The following is a 21,674-nucleotide window of genomic DNA, read 5'->3' as shown; positions in this document are numbered from 1 at the left end:
TGGAATCTTCTCAGGTTTTGGCCTGCCATATGAGTTCTGTTATAGTCAACAGACACCATTCAAACAGTTTTGGAAACTTTAGAGTGTTTTCTATCAAAATCTACTAATGATATGCATATTCTCGTTTCTGGGGAAGAGTGGTAACCAGTTTAAATCGGGTACGTTTTTTATCCGGCCGTGCAAATACTGCCCCCTAGCCCCAACAGGTTTTAACTGACTTGCCTAACAGCAACACCAGCACAGCTAAAGCCCCCCTCATTCTGAAACAGCAGGCATTTTCAAAGTATTTAGTCTATGAGGCTAAGTCCCCCACTTTATATACACATCAGAGGTGGCTGGTGGGATGAGATATCGGAGGACAGGCTCATTGCAATGGCTGGAATGGAATGGTATCAAACAAATTTCAGGCATTTCAATGAGTCTGTCCTCTAATATCTCCTCCAACCAGTCAAAACCTGATACGCATTGGTTGCGGATGACTCATACATGGAAACTTTAACAGGTGTCCTCAGTACATTTAGAGAACATAGCCAAGGACTGTGTTTGATGTAACAGAACACAAGTCAAGATTACTCCACGTCACGTCATTCACTGGCCACAGTGGACTAATACATGGGAAATTGAACAGATGTCCCCAGTGGAGCATTTACACAATATAGCCAAGTCCCTGTGTAATGTAACAGAACCCAGGTAAAGATTACCACATGTCACGCCATTAACATTTCAGGTTGTTTAAAGCCACGGGAAAGTCAGTGGGAACTGCTACAATAGATTAGGATAATAGATTAGGACAATTCTTATTTTCTCTCTTTTGCATGTGATGCATTATTGCTCCGTCGCAGGAACAGAAATGGTTGGTTTTCAGACCAATGGTCAACTCCCATGATGTGTCTTGCCCCACGTTTGAAACCCTGATGATTCATATTATTACAAATTTTGTTATTATATCATTTTTTTCCCTCATCAATCTACACACAATACCCCATAATGACAAAGCAAAAGCGTTTCTATTTTTTTATTTCGCAAATGTATTAAAAATAAAAAACGGAAATATCACATTTCCATACACTGCCGTTCAAAGGTTTGGGGTCACTTAGAAATGTCCTTGTTTTTGAAAGAAAGCCATTTTTTGTCGATTAAAATAACATCAAATTGATCAGAAATACAGTGTAGACATTGTTAATGGTGTAAATGACTATTGTAGCTGAAAACGGCAGATTTGTAATGGAACATCTACATAGGCGTACAGAGGCCCAGTGTCAGCAACCATCACTCCTGTGTTTGGCATGTTGTGTTAGCTAATCCAAGTTTATCATGTTAAAAGGCTAATTGATCATTAGAAAACCCTTTTGCAATTATGTTAGCACAGCTGAAAACTGTTGTTCTGATTAGAGAAGCAGTACAACTGGCCTTCTTTAGACTAGTGGAGTATCTGGAACATCAGCATTTGTGGGTTCGATTACAGGCTCAAAATGGCCAGAAACAAAGAACTTTCTTCTGAAACTCGTCAGTCTATTCTTGTTCTGAGAAGTCCTCAACTGGCAGCTTCATTAAATAGTACCCGCAAAACACCAGTCTCAATGTCAACAGTGAAGAGGCGGCTCCGGGATGCTGGCCTTCTAGACAGAGTTGCAAAGAAAAAGCCATATCTCAGACTGGCCAATAAAAAGAAAGGGTTAAGATGGGGAAAAGAACACAGACACTGGACAGAGGAACTCTGCCTATAAGGCCAGCATCCCGGAGTCGCCTCTTCGTTGATGATACATAAGGGTTCATCTTAAAAGCATTTGTAAGTGCATTTATAAATGGTTAATAAATGGAGGTAAATATTGGCTCTCTATTTGGGAAACTGACCAGTTATTGCACTATTTTGACCAATGCGATATAACACTTTATTAATGGTTAATAATACATGTACAAATAATTAAATAGTCGTTAATAACGTAATTATAACCCCTTTGCAAATGGAACCTTTTTGTAAAGTTTTACCCTTTAAGTTTGGAGGATTATGAGTGGTGCACACCTAATGTCTGTTTATTTGAAGGAGAGAGAGAGAGAAACAGAGAGATATAGAGTCCGATTTAACAAGCCTTTATTGTACAATTCAGGAATCCACAGAGTTTAAATTCAGTGTGACAGCCAAAGAATCAAGAGAAAGACTACATTTAATCTGATTGCATGTCAGCTTTTCGTGTTGTTCCTCTCACATAGGGAAGAGCAGAAAGACACTGAAGATACTGTGTTTATCGTGATCATCATAGAGCCTAAAGCCTGCATCAAGTTCCATATTGATCACATCCCTTTCCTCCAGCTCTAGAATCACTGCATTGGATACATACTGATAATCTCCTAAATTCTTCTGACCTGCCCACATTATATAGTACTTGCCATTCTTTTTCATGGATACACCCACCCTTTGTGAGATGCGGTTGTCCATACCAGTGAATCTGATGTAGTAGACACCTCTCACTGGTGCTGTGAAGGCCCCTGTAACTGGGCTGTAGGCATTACCAATGTTAGTGATGACATTGTTGTACACTAGTGTGACAAAAGTATTGAAGGGTCCCACTGGACGGCCTAAAGCAGCAGAGAAGGCTACCTTTGGTCTGTCTGTGTTCTCTCTCTTCAGCTCATCCACCTCCTGCTCACTGGAACTCAGTCTGGCCTCCAGTTTGAACAGCTCTGCATCTTGGTCTTGGTTCTTCGCCTCGACGCGTGCCAGTCTAGTCCACAACTTTGCATTCTCTCTCTTCAGCTCCTCCACCTTCCCCTCCCTGGCATTCAGTCCCTCCCCCATGGTGGACAGCTCTGCTGCTTGTGACACGTTCTCTCTCTTCAGTTCTTCAACTGTGTTCTTGTGGAACTCCACTCTCGGTTCCACCATCATGTCTCTCAGAGCTCTCAGCTCAGCCCAGTTATCAGGTTGGGTGGTCTCTGTAGTGTCATTCTCTCTGACCTCTCCACTCTCTTGCTGAGCCCATGTTCCAGACAGACAGAACAGCAATACCAGCACAGCTACAGCCCCCCTCATTCTGAAACAGCAGGCCTTTTCAGAGTATTTAGTCTATGAAGCTCAGTCCCCCACTTTATATACACATCAGAGGTGGCTGGTGGGAGGAGATATATTGGAGGACAGGCTCATTATAATGGCTGGAATGGAATTAATAGACTGGACTCAAACACATGGAAACCATTTGTTTGATGTGTTTGATTCCTGTCCATTTATTCAATTTCAGGCATTTCAATGAGCCTATCCTATGATATCTCTTCCCACCAGCCACAACTGATAAACATTGGCCTTGGTGGACTAATACATAGGCACTTTAACAGGTGTCCTCAGCACATTTAGAGAACATAGCCAAGGACAGGCCTTCCCTGGCCTTCCCTGTGGCTCAGTTGGTAGCGCATGGTGTTTGCAACGCCAGCATGGTGTGTGCAACGACAGGGTTGTGGGTTCGATTCCCACAGGGGGCCAGTACAAAAAAAAATACATCATTTAAAAAAAAAAATGCATGAAATGAAATGTATATATTCACTACTGTAAGTCGCTCTGGATAAGAGCGTCTGCTAAATGACTAAAATGTAAATGTAAAAATGACAGGTAAACATGAATGAAATCTGGGGTTGTTTAAGGCCACAGTACTTCTTCCTCCTCTTCCTGCTCCTTCTCCTCCTGCTCCTCATCCTTCTCCTGCTCCACCTCGTTCTTCTTCTCCTCCTCCTACTCCTGCTTCTCCTCCTTCTCCTCCTCTTCTTCCTGCTACTCTCTCCTTTTTCTTCTTCACCTGCTCCACCTCCACCTGCTCCTCCTCCTCCTCCTCCTGCTCCTCCTCCTTGTTTGTGTGTCTGGCGCCTGTGCGTGCCTGCATGCTTTCGTACGTACACGTGTGTGTGTGTGTGCTCGTCAGTGTGTGTGTACTGGCTGGCCCTGCTTGTGTGAGATACTTCTTGCTCCAGTAAGAGGGTGGCAGCTCTTGACTAAAAACGCCTCTTGCCAGTCTAACCAACCAGGGATCCAATCGTCACACACACCTCCTTAGCCGTGTTTTTGGAGAGCCCACGTCAATCGTTTGAGCACACACGCACACGGATAGACACACGGAAACACAAACGCTTCCTTAACCGTGTCTTTTGAGAGCCCACGCCAATCGTCTGAAAATCAACAAATGTTCCTTTTTCCATCAGAGCGTAGGAGAAAACACTTCCTCTCTTCTAGGCTTATCTGAGTCCCATTATCTCCAAACAGAGACACATAGACGCTCCCGGCCGCTCCGCTATCCCAATAGCTTTTCTACTGGCACCTGATTGAATTTTCCTTCCTGAGACGACTACTTTTGAGAATGAGAGGGCTAATGCACTGAGACTCAGTCATGCAAAAAATATACTTTTGTATGAAGTATCCACTTGTGCACACAGTACACGCACAGAACGAGAGATGAAGATTGATACGTTTGGCTTTACTGCAATCTCAGTGACAGTGTGACCAGCAAACGGTGTGGGCCCAATTCGAGCTAAAATATTGGCCCCACATAGGCTGCCAAAATTGGACCGATGCGCCTTTGCATATTGGCTCCATGTTGGCCCCAAGGGCAGCCCTCACTTCTCTTGAAATAAGCCCACCGTTTTGGATTGGCGGCCGTTACATTGTATCAGAAAGACAACAAAGTTGTTTCTATCATATACTGTGTATATACACTGAGTGTACAAAACATTAAGAACACCTGCTCTTTCCATGGTATAGACTGACCAGGTGAATCCAGGTGAAAGCTATGATCTCCCTTATTGATCTCCCTTATGTTCCATTGTGAAAACATGTTACTATTGATGTTCCCAAACAGATTTCACTTGGTTTCCCAAATTAAGCACTGGGTAGCTGCAGGAACCGGGTTGGAGAGCCCATGGTATAAAGAGTTTGGGCGGAATATCACCTGTGGTGCAGTGAAATCACCGGAGTAGCCTACCCAACATGAGTGAATAACATATAAGTGGGAAAGTGTTCTCCATTCACTATTCCAGTGCATATGGATGACATGTATTTTTCCCCCTGCCCCCATTCCTGCCCATTTGATAATAGGCCATTCTAAATCAAAACTAATTTTACATATTTGTAAAGACAAGATTAAATTGAGAATAGTCTGATGAGTGAAAATATGATCACTTGATGAGAGAACAGCTGTACAGCCTGAGGCAAGGAACAGAGCGCAAGATTTCTTTTGCGACTTTCTCAAATCATCAATAGCAGCCCAAATATATTTTGCTTTCTAATGCATTCTAAGGTTTGTATCATTGCCAAAGTTGCCAAATAACTCTAAATCTAGCATATAGGACCTGTTTCAAATGATCACTTTTATGCTCAACATAGGCACTTCATATGCGAGCACGAGCTCCTGAATGGGAAAAATATCCATTCTATTCTTTTAACTATAAAATCATATAATATAAATAATGGCATGGGACTTATAAGCATATCTTGTCTGCTAAATTAATAAGCTCACAGCCTGTGGCATGGCGCATAGCCAGATAACATACAGTAGGTCAACTCATATTGTCACGGTTGTCGTAAGGATTTGACCAAAACGCAGCGGGAATATGTATACTCATCTTCTTTTTATTTTGAAGAAGGAGAAACAAATAAATACATATACAAAAAAGAACAAAACGAAACAGTCCTGTCAGGTGCACAAACACTAAACAAGGAACAACAACCAACAAAATCCCACAGAAAAACACCCCTCTTAAATAGGACCTTCAATTAGAAGCAACTAGGAGCAGCTGCTTCCAATTGAAGGTCAACCCCATAAACTAAACATAGAACAAGACATACTAGATAAACATAGGAATATACTAACATAGAACATAGCCCAACAAACCTCGAAACACTCTAAACAAACACCCCTCTCAAAACATAACATAGCCCAACAAACCCCGAAACACTCTAAACAAACACCCCTCTTAAAACAGAACATAGCCCAACAAACCCCGAAACACTCTAAACAAACACACCCCTGCCACGTCCTGACCAAACTACAATAACAAATAACCCCTTTACTGGTCAGGACGTGACACATATTCTGTTCTTCTGAAATACATTTTCTTCATATCATGTTTCTTTAGACCTGCCTAAAATAAATAATAGATTTATTGTGATGGTGTATATTAAATTGAGTTTTTAGACTTGTTTAAATGTAGATGTTCCAAAGGCACACATCAGAGGCTTGTATGAGTGGAGCCTGGAGATGCTAAACATGTTAATTAATGGTCAATTACCATGAGACGGGCAGTCTTTTGCATGACAATAACCAGCTGACAAGATGTCATGAGCGCCACAGCCCTAGCGCAGGCGCACCGGTGTGTGTCAAGAACTGCAACGTGGCTGTGTTTTTCATGATCAACAGTTTGTGTCAAGCTGCTGAGTTTTTCAGCACCACCCAAAAGACATCCAGCCAACTTGACACAACTGTGGGAAGCATTGGAGTCAACATGGGCCAGCGTCCCTGTGGTATGCTTCCGACACTTTGTAGAGTCCATGCCCCGATGAATTGAGGCTGGTCTGAGGGCAAAAGGGGGTGCAACTCAACAGTAGGAAGGTGTTCCTAATGCTTTGTACACTAAGCGTATATTTCTCTCAAGACTGCAAGTAACAAATGTAGCTGAGTTCAAACTAACATGCCTTCAGTGTTTCTAGTGGCATTCCTCCCTCTCACCCTTGTATCATGCATGCCTCCTGCCAAAGATATCTCATGCAGTGTGACTTAGGAATTGAAATGGTGAAGTTATCAGCTAGCTATGAGTTAATATGAGAATTGGGCCGTTTTGACCCAATCACGTAAGATAGGTGTGCAGTCAACATAATATACTGTAGGCATAAGCTTAAAAGGGGTTTGTTACTTTGCAATCTTTGGGAAAGATTAGTATTGGTGAGTCTAACATGAAATCTCAAACCTAACCCTAACCTGTGTCCTGTGTAATTGCTCTGTTTCAAGCCATTTGTGGGTTTCAGTACCGTAATGTTTGCACCTTCCTACCACCAGGGTGCAGGGTACTGTATTTACCAGTGAGAACCAAGAGGGGCCTAGCTTTGTTCCTGCCTCCAGAAGACTACTGAGTGGGAAGGACTGAATTCTGGTCTACTAGGCTCTCTGCACCTCCATCTCCCCTGAAGTACTAGCACCATGTCCTATTCCCAATTCAGTAGTTGCCTTCAGGTTTGTCCTACAAGACTGGGAAATGCCCAGAAGTAATGAATATGCCAGGGACGTATTCATTACGGAAACAGTTTACCATTTAAAACCTCTAGGGTAGGTGGCACCAAATCGTCCCACCTACGTAACAGCCAGTGTAATCCCGTGGCGCGTTATTCAAAAACCTCAAAAATGCAAAAACTTCAATTTTTCAAACATATGACAATTTTACACCATTTTAAAGACAAGACTCTCGTTAATCTAACCACACTGTCCGATTTCAAAAAGGCTTTACAACGAAAGCAAAACATTAGATTATGTCAGCAGAGTACCCAGCCAGAAATAATCAGACACCCATTTTTCAAGCTAGCATATAATGTCACATAAACCCAAACCACAGCTAAATGCAGCACTAACCTTTGATGATCTTCATCAGATGACAACCCTAGGACATTATGTTATACAATACATGCATGTTTTGTTCAATCAAGTTCATATTTATATCAAAAACCAGCTTTTTACATTAGCATGTGACTAGCATGTGACTAGCATTCCCACCGAACACTGCCGGTGAATTTATTAAATTACTCACGATAAACGTTCACAAAAAGCATAACAATTATTTTAAGAATTATAGATACAGAACTCCTCTATGCACTCGATATGTCCGATTTTAAAATAGCTTTTCGGTGAAAGCACATTTTGCAATATTCTCAGTAGATAGCCCGGCATCACAGGGCTAGCTATTTAGACACCCGGCAAGTTTAGCACTCACCAAAGTCAGATTTACTATAAGAAAAATGTTATTACCTTTGCTGTCTTCGTCAGAATGCACTCCCAGGACTTCTACTTCAATAACAAATGTTGGTTTGGTTCAAAATAATCCATAGTTATATCCAAACAGCGGCGTTTTGTTCGTGCGTTCAAGACACTATCCGAAAGGGTAAATAAGGGTGACGAGCATGGCGCAATTCGTGACAAAAAAATTCTAAATATTCCATTACCGTACTTCGAAGCATGTCAACCGCTGTTTAAAATACATTTTTATGCCATTTTTCTCATAAAAAAGCGATAATATTCCGACCGGAAATCTGCGTTTAGGTAAACAGACGAAAGAAAATAAAGCATTCGGTCGACTCGGGCACGCGCCTAAGCCCATAGTACTCTGATCGGCCACTTGCCAAAAGCAATAATGTGTTTCAGCCAGAGGCTGCCTCGATATCGTTCAGCTTTTTCCCGGGCTCTGAGAGCCTATGGGAGCCGTAGGAAGTGTCACGTTATTGCAAAGATCCTCAGTCTTCAATAAAAAGAGCCAAGATGTAACACAACTTGTCACACAGGCCACTTCCTGCATGGAATCTTCTCAGGTTTTGGCCTGCCATTTGAGTTCTGTTATACTCACAGACACCATTCAAACAGTTTTAGAAACTTTAGGGTGTTTTCTATCCAAAGCCAATAATTATATGCATATTCTAGTTACTGGGCAGGAGTAGTAACCAGATTAAATCGGGTACGTTTTTTATCCGGCCGTGTCAATACTGCCCCCTAGCCCTAACAGGTTAAGAACCAAACAGAAGCAAACAGAAAAAAAACAAGTTTCTAATGGAAAATTCAGTTGGGTCCCTCCCTGTTTCATTCCGCTTGCTTCCGTTTAACAAACGTTTTGCAACACAATCGGTGTAATGAATACGCCCCTGGTTTGCATCCCAATATTGTGTTCATTGTTTCACAGCCCTTTAAGTAATGGGTTGAAATTACAGAGAGAGCCCAGGGCAGCTGAGTCAAAGTAGAAACCAGATTTGGGTTAAGTAACTTCTGATCTGATGTTCAAGGGTTCTTGTCAGTTGTAAGAAATAATAGCGGATACATTACGTGAAAATAGACAAAAAATAAATGACAAAATAATGACCAAATAGCAAAGTTGGGTCGGTGCTTGAAAAACGTCTGCCATCCAGTACGGCACCATCTTTGGCAGTACAGACATACTTTTGTAAGGACCCAGGTGAGGAGGGACACAATTTTGTTGGCCATCAGGTTATGTAGCATCAGTGATACACTCCATGACCAAAAGTATCTGGACACCTGTTCGTTGAAATCTCATTCCAAAATCATGGGCATTAATATGAGGTTGATCACCCTTTTGTTGCTATAACAGTCTCCACTCTTCTGGGAAGGCTTTCCACTAGATGTTGGAACATTGCTGCAGGGACTTGCTTCCGTTAAGCCACAAGAGCATTAGTGAGGATGGGCACTGGTGTTTGGCGATTAGCCCTGGCTTGCTGTCTGCATTCCAATTCATCCCAAAGGTGTTCAATTGGGTTGAGGTCAGGGCTCTGTGCAGGCCAGTCATGTTCTTCCACACTGATCTCGACAAACCATTTCTGTATGGACCTCGCCTTGTGCACGGGGGCATTGTCATGCTGAAACAGGAAAAGGCCTTCCCCAAACTGTTGCCACAAAGCTGGAAGCCCAGAATCGTCTAGAATGTCATTGTATGCTTTAGCGTTAAGATTTCCCTTCACTAAAACTAAGGGGCCTAGCCCGAACCATGAAAAACAGCCCAGAGTCCATTATTTCTCCTCCACCTAACTTTACAGTTGGCACTATGCGTTTGGGCAGGTAATGTTCTGCTGGCTTCCGCCAAACCCAGATTAGTCAGTCAGACTGTCAGATGGCGGAGAGCTTTTCACCATTCCAGCCGTTGCTTGGCAATGCGCATCATGATCTTAGGCTTGTGTGCAGCTGCTCGGCCATGGAAACCCATTTCATGAAGTTCCCAACGAAAAGTTATTGTGCCAACGTTGCTTCCAGAGGCAGTTTGGAACTCGGTTGTGAGTGTTGCAACCGAGGACAGACTATTTTTTTCAGCACTCGGCGGTCCCGTTTTGTGAGCTTGTGTGGCCTACTACGTCGCGGCTGAGCCGTTGTTGCTCCTAGACGTTTCCACTTCACAATAACAGCACTTACAGTTGACCGGGGCAGCTCTAGCAGGGTAGAAATTTGAAAAACTGACTTGTTGGAAAGGTGGCATGTTGAAAGTCACTGAGCTCTTCGGTTAGGCCATTCTACTGCAAATGTTTTTCTGTGGAGATTGCATGACTGTGTGCTCGATTTTATACATCAGTTGGGTGTGGCTGAAATAGCTGAATCCACTAATTTGAAGGGTTGTCCACATACTTTTGTATATATTGATTCCTTTCTAATGACTATGCTATCTAACTAGCTATGGCTCCATACAGAATCAAGTTATCTAGCTAGCTAGCTTAAAAATTGCTTGCAAAATAACTTTACTTCATCGATTTCGGTAGCTAGTATCAGACTACAACATAGAGTTACAAACTCTTAATAACAATGACTTGGACAATAGCTTCCAAGAACCTATTACAACAGAGAAAAAAGCTTGCTACCTAGCCAGAAAAGAAAGACATTTAAACATGACAGCTAACAGCCGGGCTTCTTTGGTGGACATTGCGCAATCAGTCAGTGGTAACCTGGTAACGCACGTCATGATTGACAGGTGGTTGCGCCCAACAACACAGCCAATGTGAGCTGTCACTAACCAACCAACATAGAGTATGCTGGTCTATGAAAACCTCATTTGATAGGTTAGAAGAAACAGGTCCCTGCTCCCAAAGCTCCTTCTCACCATCTCTCTCCTTTCTTGCAAATCGCTGTTTGCACATCTACAAAAAATCTTGGCGCAGTAGGGCGCTAAAGCACTGCAAAAAGTCTGAATGAGCGAAATTGACATGTACAGATGCAAGTTTGCGAAAGCAATTACAACTACAAATTATTCTTTCATGTTCATAATTCATCAGTCACACCCTTGCAAATTGTGTTTAAAACTATTCTACATGCTCAAATCATTGTCAAAGATTTAACTTCAGAATTCCATTGATGTCCCTGTGATGGGTGAGAAGGGCGGCCATTGGGTGTACCGATTCTCCCCATCATGGATTTAACAATGGTGGAAACCACATCCAGCAAATGCTTGCACCAATTAAATCAAATTTAAATTTCATTTTTTATTTTTTTATTATTTTTGAAACTTTTTTAAAACCTTTTCAATTTCAATTTTCTCATTTTCTCATTTTGATTGTGATGGTAAAGATGGAAATGACAAATTGAACCCCTAACCACATATCTCAGATTTTTTCGTGGTGAAAATAGTGACCTCATAGGCACCATTTTCACAACATATAATGCACTCTTTTGACCATTTTCTTATCTGAGCCTTAGGGTCAGTTTATACCTGGGCGACTCGGAAGAGTTAAGTACCGTTGCTTTTATGTGAATACATTTTGGAGCATGTCGGGAGTGAGTTGGTCGAAATTCTCTCGGAGAGTCTGATCTTCTCGTCGGTTCGACCTCCTATGACAATAGCAAATCACAAGCCAATCACCACAGAGCCCAAGGGTGTTCCCAAATCATAGCACATCTCAGTATGGATTGAGCCCAGTGCAAACAATGAATGTATCATCTCATCAGCTGGTAACTTTTTTCCTGCTTTGACAGGTAACTTTGCTGCAACATAGCCTGCATAGCCTATAAACACAATGAGACTGATGGAACACATCAAAACGTTTAGCTTAAAATGTTGACAAACTATTATTTTTTCACATTTTAAGGCAATACGCGCAAATGTTATTGTTATTTTGTTTATGAAAAGAGAGATCCAAAGATGCAATAACTAGCATGAGTTGCTAATATGACATAGGATTGTGCCTAAACCAAGAGAACAGAAGAGAAATGCTTGTTTCAAATGGCATATGAGGAAGTGTTTATAAAATAATTACTATGAGAGGGGGGCCAAGAGGAGGAGGCGGGGAGCGAGGGAGGAGAGAGGAGCAATGGATAAGTGGTCAGGAGGTTAGAGAGGAAGTTTGGCGTTGTGAATGTGTGAAGAGGTGTGTTTATCCTCCAATCAGATTTGGAGTTTGGAGGGCCGTGTTCTTCCGCCACTCCTCAGTATTTGGCTGACATCCTCACACACACACACACACACACACACACACACACACACACACACACACACACACACACACACACACACACACACACACACACACACACGCAGCTTTGTTTTTAGGACTTCTTGAAAAGTAAAAATGTATTCCCATTAAAAATCCTATTTTCCCTAACCCTGAACCTAACCCTAACACTAACCTTAACCCCAAACCCTAAGTCCTAAACCCTAACCTTAACCTTAACCCCAAACCCTGAACCTAACCCTTAAGCCTAAAATAGCAATTTAACAAATTCAGGACTTGTTCTTGTTTTCCTACCTTGTCAGGACATTCTGGTCCTGATAAGGTAGGACAACATGTACACACACACAAACCCCACATGAGAAAATACTACTGTTTAGAATACTACACTACTTACTATAGAATGATGTAGTAAACTGTAGTATACTGTAGAATACTATACTACACATTGCAGTATCCCTCAATCATGTGTAGTATTATCATAGAATTGTGTAGTATACTTTAGAAAACAACAGTAAATACAACAGTAACGTCTGCAAAAACACTACAGTGCGCAAATACACCAGAGTAATTACTATAGTATATACTACAGTATTTAATGTGCATATACCCTGCCCATTTCCCTCCCCATATCCAAATTTGTGCCACCCCTAAGTGAGAAACCTACATGCCAAATATAGACCATATATTGTGATCTCTACAGGTTACTACTATCTGTCAGACTGCAGTTCTACCTACCTACCTACCTACTTACTTACGTACTTACCTACAGTTGAAGTCGGAAGTTTACATACATCTAAGCCAAATACATTTAAACTCAGTTTTTCACAATTCCTGACATTTAATCATAGTAAAAATTCCCTGTCCTTAGGTCAGTTAGGATCACCACTTTATTTTAACAACGTGAAATTTCAGAATAATAGTGGAGAGAATGATTTATTTCATCTTTTATATCTTTCATCACATTCCCAGTGGGTCAGAAGTTTACATACACTCAATTAGTATTTGGTAGCATTGCCTTTAAATTGTTTAACTTGGGTCAAACGCTTCGGGTAGTCTTCCACAAGCTTCCCACAAGAAGTTGGGTGAATTTTGGCCCATTCCTCCTGACAGAGCTGGTGTAACTGAGTCAGGTTTGTAGGCCTCCTTGCTCGCACACGCTTTTTCAGATCTGCCCAGAAATGTTCTATGGGATTGAGGTCAGGGTTTTGTGATGGCCACTCCAATACCTTGACTTTGTTGTCCTTAAGCCGTTTTGCCACAACTTTGGAAATATGCTTGGGGTCATTGTCCATTTGAAAGACTCATTTGCGACCAAGCTTTAACTTCCTGACTGATGTCTTGAGCTGTTGCTTCAATACATCCACATACTTTTCCTGCCTCATGAGGCCATCTATTTTGTGAAGTGCACCAGTCCCTCCTGCAGCAAAGCACCCCGAAAACATGATGCTGCCACCCCCGTGCTTCACGGTTGGGATGGTGTTCTTCGGCTTGCAAGCATCCCCCTTTTTCCTCCAAACATAACGATGGTCATTATAGCCAAACCGTTCTATTTTTGTTTCATCAGACCAGAGGACATTTCTCCAAAAAGTACGATCTTTGTCCCCATGTGCAGTTGCAAACCGTAGTCTGTTTTTTATGTGGTTTTGGAGCAGTGACTTCTTCCTTGCTGAGCAGCCTTTCAGGCTATGTCGACATAGGACTCGTTTTACTGTGGATATAGATACTTTTGTACCTGTTTTCTCCAGCATCTTCACAAGGTCCTTTGCTGTTGTTCTGGGATTGATTTGCACTTTTCGCACCAAGGTACATTAATCTCTAGGAGATAGAACATGTCTCCTTCCTGAGCAGTATGATGGCTGCGTGGTCCCATGGTGATTTTACTTGCGTCCTATTGTTTGTACAGATGAACGTGGTACATTCAGGTGTTTGGAAATTGCTCCCAAGGATGAACCAGACTTGTGGAGGTCTACAATTTTTTTTCTGAGGTCTTGGCTGATTTCTTTTGATTTTCCCATGATGTCAAGCAAAGAGTCACTGAGTTTGAAGGTAGGCCTTGAAATACATCCACAGGTACACCTCCATTTGACTCAAATGATGTCAATTAGCCTGTCAAAAGCTTCTAAAGCCATGACATAATTTTCTGGAATTTTCCAAGCTGTTTAAAGGCACCGTCAACTTAGTGTATGTAAACTTCTGACCCAATGGAATTGTGATACAGTGAATGATAAGTGAAATAATCTGTCTGTAAACAATTGTTGGAAAAATTACTTGTGTCATGCACAAAGTAGATGTCCTAACCGACTTGCCAAAACTATAGTTTGTTAACAAGAAATTTGTGGAGTGGTTGGAAAAACGAGTTTTAATGACTCCAACCTAAGTGTATGTAAACTTCCGACTTCAACTGTACCTACCTACCTACAGGTCATGGGAAATTGCTCTTTGAGTATTTTGTCCAGTTGATTTCCTCAAAGAGAAAGCCCCCACTGGTATGTCAAAGATAATAAAACAAAAACACTATAGTAAATACTACAACCAGCAAAAACACTACAGTAATTACTATAGTATATACTACAGTTTTTTTACTACAGTATTTATCTGTAAATACTACAGTATACTACAGTCATGTCGGCAAAAACAGTGCAGTGAATACTACAGTAAAGTCTGCAAGAATGCTATAATATTTATACAATATTATAAACTTTGTGGTTCGAGCCCTGAATGCTGATTGGTTGACAGACGTTGTATATCAGACCGTATACCACATGTCTTTTTACTGCTCTAATTACGTTGGTAACCAGTTCATAATAGCAAAAAACACACCTCGGGGGTTTGTGATATATGGCCAATATACCACGGCTACGGGCTGTGTCCAGGCACTCTGTGTTGTGTCGGGCACAAGAACAGCCCTTCTCCGTGGTATATTGATCATATACCACACCCCACGTGCCTTATTGCTCAAGTATACTATAGTATTTTTTCATGTGGGACACCCACACACACCCAATGCACCCTCCTCCTACCAACACACACATTCTCTAGTCCCTCCCCATTATTTCAGTCTATTATCATACCCCTAAAGCAGGTAGTTCATCCCAGAACCATGCCTCAGCATCCCTCTCTCTCCGTGTAAAACAGCACTGATGTTATTTACTGACCCTCTACTGGAAGGAGAGGAGCTGTTGTTTGCTGCAGAGGTCAGGGGCGCTTCACTCGCCCCGCATGCCCCGGAGACATGAACACACACACACATACATACATAAACTCTCTCACACACACACACACACACACACACACACACACACACACACACACACACACACACACACACACACACACACACACACACACACACACACACACACACACACACACACACACACACACACCCCGCTACATAATCCAGGTTCTGCCCGGAATACCAAGTAGAGAGACTACAGAGAGGGATAGAAGACCTGCCTGCTTGCCTTTGTGATGCTGTATGACCACACTGTAGCCAGGCTGAAGACACAGTACCATGCTTACCCCTGGTGGTAGCTACGGAGAACTGCAACACTAACAGGTTCCAGTCTCCATAGGCCTACAGCAAGAGAGGTGTGTTTCCGAAAGAATAGATGTTAGGAAGTGCTTAATTTGTAAATCGGGAGGTACCGGAAGAAAAGGTAAGCGCGGGGAAGGGGGTGACCTGGGGGGCTCTGAGGCATTGGACGCATATCATAGCATTTGCATAGTGGAATAGAGCAGTAGAGTAGAGGCACATGCAGATCCCAGCTAGCACAGTGGATCTGGGCAGATTCCGGTTGAGAGTCGGGGGACTCGGCTGAGAGTCAGACTCGGCCGACGTGATGTGGCCCGAGTCTGGCCCACCTTCGGCATTATTACATATGGCTAGGATGCGGGGATTGAGCTCGGGCCAGTTCCGGTGTGAGTTATCTGGCCCAAATGTATTACTAGGGGCTCGGGCCGATTCCAGTGTGAGTTATCTGGCCCAAATGTATTACTTGGGGCTCGGGCCGAATGAGGCTACTCTCTGGCAGATGATTACACAGGTTTCTTTAGATAATTAACGTTTCATTATTTATTTATTTTTCCATATTTTCTCATTGTTTCCGTGATCAAAAAATTGTATTAACATTTCAATTAAATTATTTAAGTCTTTCCTGTTTAAGTAGTATTTTAAAAACTTTGTGGATGGGGCCTCCTGAGTGGCGCTGTGGCCTATGACACTGCGTTTCAGTGCAAGCTGCGTTGCTACAGACACTGGTTCGATACCCTTCTGTGTCGCAGCCAGCATACATTTATTTAAATTTGCATCGGGCCACTTCTGGGGGATTCTTGTTAGATGCCGGCAAAGTCGGCTGAATTCCAGTTGACGAAAACAGCCCAATGTACTTGGGTTGATTCTGGGCAGTCATTCATTTTGATTCCGGGTCCAACACCCGATTCCAGGCCTATTCAATCAGTTCCGGCCCCCCGGAAGAGGGCCTCTTCTGGGCCGATTCCTCATTGCTAGCTTGGAAGATTTTGGCAAATTTTCACAAGGGTAATTTCTTGGTAGCCATGTGGTCAGATTTTTTTTGTTGCCTTTTCCAAAGGCATTTCATGCAATTCTACATCCTTTGCATGACTAGAGACTTTTGCAGAATCTCTTTTAGTACCGTACAAATTATGAAATTACAGGCTACATACAGTGGGGGGAAAAGTATTTGATCCCCTGCTGATTTTGTATGTTTTCCCACTTACAAAGAAATTATCAGTCTATAATTTTCATGGTAGGTTTATTTGAACAGTGAGAGACAGAATAACAACAAAAAAATCCAGAAAACCGCATGTCAAAAATGTTATAAAATGATTTGCATTTTAATGAGGGAAATAAGTATTTGATCCCTCTGCAAAACATGACTTAGTACTTGGTGGCAAAACCCTTGTTGGCAATCACAGAGGTCAGACGTTTCTTGTAGTTGGCCACCAGGTTTGCACACATCTCAGGAGGGATTTTGTCCCACTCCTCTTTCCAGATCTTCTCCAAGTCATTAAGGTTTCGAGGCTGATGTTTGGCAACTCGAACCTTCAGCTCCCTCCACAGATTTTCTACGGGATTAAGGTCTGGAGACTGGCTAGGCCACTCCAGGACCTTAATGTGCTTCTTCTTGAGCCATTCCTTTGTTGCCTTGGCCGTGTGTTTTGGGTCATTGTCATGCTGGAATACCCATCCACGACCCATTTTCAATGCCCTGGCTGAGGGAAGGAGGTTCTCACCCAAGATTTGACAGTACATGGCCCCTGTCAAATGATGCGGTGAAATTGTCCTGTCCCTTTAGCAGAAAAACACCCCCAAAGCATAATGTTTCCACCTCCATGTTTGACGGTGGAGATGGTGTTCTTGGGGTCATAGGCAGCATTCCTCCTCCTCCAAAGTATATGTATTCTTGAGCAGGGGGACCTTGCGGGCGCTGCAGGATTTCAGTCCTTCACGGCGTAGTGTGTTACCAATTGTTTTCTTGGTGACTATGGTCCCAGCTACCTTGAGATCATTTACAAGATCTTCCCGTGTAGTTCTGGGCTGATTCCTCACCGTTCTCATGATCATTGCAACCCCACGAGGTGAGATCTTGCATGGAGCCCCAGGCCAAGGGATATTGACAGTTCTTTTGTGTTTCTTCCATTTGAAATAATCGCACCAAATGTTGTCACCTTCTCACCAAGCTGCTTGGCGATGGTCTTGTAGCCCATTCCAGCCTTGTGTAGGTCTACAATCTTGTCCCTGACATCCTTGGAGAGCTCTTTGGTCTTGGCCATGGTGGAGGGTTTGGAATCTGATTGATTGAATGCTTCTGTGGACAGGTGTCTTTTATACAGGTAACAAGCTCAGATTAGGAGCACTCCCTTTAAGAGTGTGCTCCTAATCTCAGCTCGTTACCTGTATAAAAGACACCTGGGAGCCAGAAATCTTTCTGATTGAGTGGGGGTCAAATACTTATTTCCCTCATTAAAATGCAAATCAATTTATAACATTTTTGAAATGCGTTTTTCTGGATATTTTTGTTCTTATTCTGTCTGTCACTATTCAAATAAACCTACCATTAAAATTATAGACTGATCCTTTCTTTATCAGTGGGCAAACGTACAAAATCAGCAGGAGATCAAATACTTTTTTCCCCCACTGTAGCATTGACAAACTGATAATCTGAGATCAATAAAAACAACTTCTTCTTGAATCACTCAATAGCATAGGCCTAGGTGTGTGGAGACTTATATTGTACAATATGAGGAGCAAATTATAGTCCTAAAATGGTTTCCAGTTTCACTGACTCACCCAATGATGCGCAGCTCACTCACTGGCAATGATTGATGCACTCCTGCCAAAAGGATATCTCTAGTCTTGTTATGCTTTGTGAAACAATGCTGATTGCCCAATAGGCCTTTTTGGAAGTTTATAAAATATTTTGGTAGCCTACAGACAGATTAGTCTTCTCTTTTCAACAGGAGTCATTTGCTTTCCAACCTGTATTTTCCTGCGATTGTATTTGAAATATTGCGAAAGGCCTGTTTTGGCTGCATGCTTTTTGTTCATTGACAGAATGGCTGTTTGTTTCAGACTGTAGGCTATGCCTTGTAATTGGGCTACACAGAATCCATAGCTAGACAATTTTTTTCAAATAAGATATTGATCCTCTGTGGCTAAATTATAGGCTTACTCCTGGTGAATTATTACATTTATTTATGAACAGAAATAAGTAATTCTTAAACTTTGGCAAATGCATTTCTATTTATCAGGAGTGCTGCAGCACCTCCAGCCCCTTTCCTGTGGCAATGATTTTATAAGGAAATGAATGATGAAGTGCAACACTAGAGAAATGAGAGTTGCAGGCTCATGTCTATCAGAGTGGAGAAAGGGAGAAAGATCATAGAATCTCATTCTAGTTCCGTGAGAGATACAGGCATGGTTCTCTCTTTCACCACAGCAATGGCCATCTAGTCCTTTCAGATACTGAACAAAAACATAAACACAACATGTAAAGTGTTGGTTCCATGTTTCATGAGCTGAAATAGAAGATCCCAGAAATGTTCCATACCGACAAAAAGCTTAGTTCTCTACAATGTTGAGCACAAATTTGTTTACATCCCTGTTAGTGAACATTTCTCCTTTCCAAAGATAATCCATCCACCTGACAGATGTAGCATATCAAGAAGCTGATTAAACAGCATGATCATTACACAGGTGCACCTTATACTGGAGACAATAAAAGACCACTCTAAAATGTGCTGTTTTGTCACACAACACAATGCCACAGGGAGTAAGGGAGCGTGCAATTGGCCTGAACACTGCAAGAATGTCCACCAGAGCTGTTGCCAGAGAATTTTAGGTTAATATCTCAACGTCGTTTTAGAGAATTTGGCAATACGTCCCAAGACCAGGACCTCCACATCCGGTTTCAACTGTACTGGGCAGATGGCAGTCATGTGGGAGAGCGGTTTGCTGATGTCAGCATTGTGAACAGAGTGCCCCATGGTGGGGTTATGGTATGGGCAGGAATAAGCTACGGACAACGAACACAATTGCATTTTATTGATGGCAATTTGAATGCACAGAGATACTGTTACGAGATCCTGAGGCCCATTGTCCTGCCATTCATCCACCGCAATCACCTCATGTTTCAGCATGATAATACACAGCCCCACGTCGTAAGGATCTGTACACAATTCCTGGAGTCTAAAAATGTCTTGCATAATCACCAAACATGTCACCCATTGAGCTTTTTTGGGGATGCTCTGGATCAATGAGTACGACAGCATGTTCCAGTTCCTGCCAATGTCCAGCAACTTTGCACTGCCAATGAAGAGGAGTGGGACAACATTCAACAGGCCACAATCAACAGCCTGATCGACTCTATGCGAAGGAGATGTGTTATGCTGCATGAGGCAAATAGTGGTCACACCAGATAATGACTGGTTTTCTGATCCACACCCCTACCTTTTTTAAGGTGTCTGTGACCAACAGATGCATATCTGTATTCCCAATCCTGTTAAATCCATAGATTAGGGCCTAATTTATTTATTTCAATCCAAGATGGCGTAGCAGCAAGACGTGTTTGTTTTTGTCCCTTGTAAATATTTGTTTTTGTTTTTCTGCTCTTTTGCACACCAGTATTTCTACTTGCACATCCTCATCTGCACATCTATCACTCCAGTGTTAATTGCTAAATTGTAATTACTTCGCCACTATGGCCTATTTGTTGCCTTACCTCCTTACTTCATTTGCACACACTGTATACAGATTTTCTATTGTGTTATTGATTGTACATTTGTTTATCCCATGTGTAACTCTGTGTTGTTGTTTTTGTCGCACTGCTTTGCTTTATCTTGGCCAGGTCGCAGTTGTAAACTGGCCTACCTGGTTAAATAAAGGTGAAATATTGACTGATTTCCTTATATGAACTGTAACTCAGTAAAATCTTTGAAATTGTTGCATGTTGTGTTTATATTTTTGATCAGTACATAGGTGTTAGCAGTTTATTCAGGATTGGGCATTAGTGTGTTTAACCCCTTCCCTCCCTTTCCTGTGTATGTCTATAGGTACCAGTCAGAGGGCATGTGTACTGACCTGAGGAAGTTCATTGACAGGCCCAGCCACTACCTCACTCTGCCTCCAGAGCTCAACACTGCCATCACCTACATTGCTGAGCAGCTACAGGCTGAAAAGGACTTTGCTGCTGTGAGTATATGACACAAATGAGACCAATGGGCTGGGCTGGGTAGTACGTAGCCATGGTAGTCGATCACATGTTCCCGTGGATCTTCGTGGTCTTCACCATTGTGGGAACCCTGGGTATTTTCGCCGACGCCAGCTTCAACCATACCTCCAGCGACCCCTTCAAGTACTCCTAACGTGGGACTGACACACACACACACACATGCACACACATATTACACATTTACCGGTAAATCTATATATTTACTGTAACACATACATGAACACACACGCACACACACACTCAAAAGACACCCAACTTACTTCACCAAATCCACGGAAGCTTACCTTGACAGTTGCCTCCAGCCTCCAAAGCACAGACATGTGTAGCTAGATCCTCATCCACACACTTTTCCTACCTCCAGCGATGCCTTGGATAACAGCTTCTGTACAGTATATGAGTAGCTACATGTATGTACTGTGGATGTGTCTCTTTTCTGTATCTGCTGTGCTGAAGTGTGACATTCCCAGGTTTTCCAGAACATCCCGGTTGGAAGACTCCTGGAATCAGGATGAAAGCAGGAAATCCGGCAATCATCCAACCGACACAATCTCTGGAAAACCTGAGAATTTTGGGAAGGTTTACTGGAATTTGGCAACCCTAGACAAGGCTGTAGTTGCAGTGTTACTACTGTATGTATTTATTGACATGTATTTGTTTGGTGTGAGAAGATAAAGACCATGAACATCACATAATATAAATGAAGTGCATGCATTTCATTACCAGTGTGAGAATTTGTGTTTAGAAAGCTA

At 42.3% G+C, this 21,674-nt stretch overlaps 1 protein-coding gene across 1 annotated transcript; it reads right to left on the bottom strand.

Annotated features, from left to right (window-relative positions):
* Window positions 1–2,075: 2,075 nt before the first annotated feature.
* LOC106577753 (complement C1q-like protein 2) lies at window positions 2,076–3,053 on the bottom strand. Its single transcript, XM_014156072.2, has one exon. It carries the CDS (start codon window positions 3,029–3,031, stop codon window positions 2,204–2,206), a length of 828 nt encoding a protein of 275 aa, XP_014011547.1. The 5' UTR covers window positions 3,032–3,053; the 3' UTR covers window positions 2,076–2,203.
* Window positions 3,054–21,674: the final 18,621 nt, after the last annotated feature.

The sequence above is a fragment of the Salmo salar genome, chromosome ssa18 (genome assembly GCF_905237065.1).
Source record: "Salmo salar chromosome ssa18, Ssal_v3.1, whole genome shotgun sequence".
NCBI lineage: Eukaryota > Metazoa > Chordata > Actinopteri > Salmoniformes > Salmonidae > Salmo > Salmo salar.
This window is presented reverse-complemented; position numbering and strand designations above follow the sequence as displayed.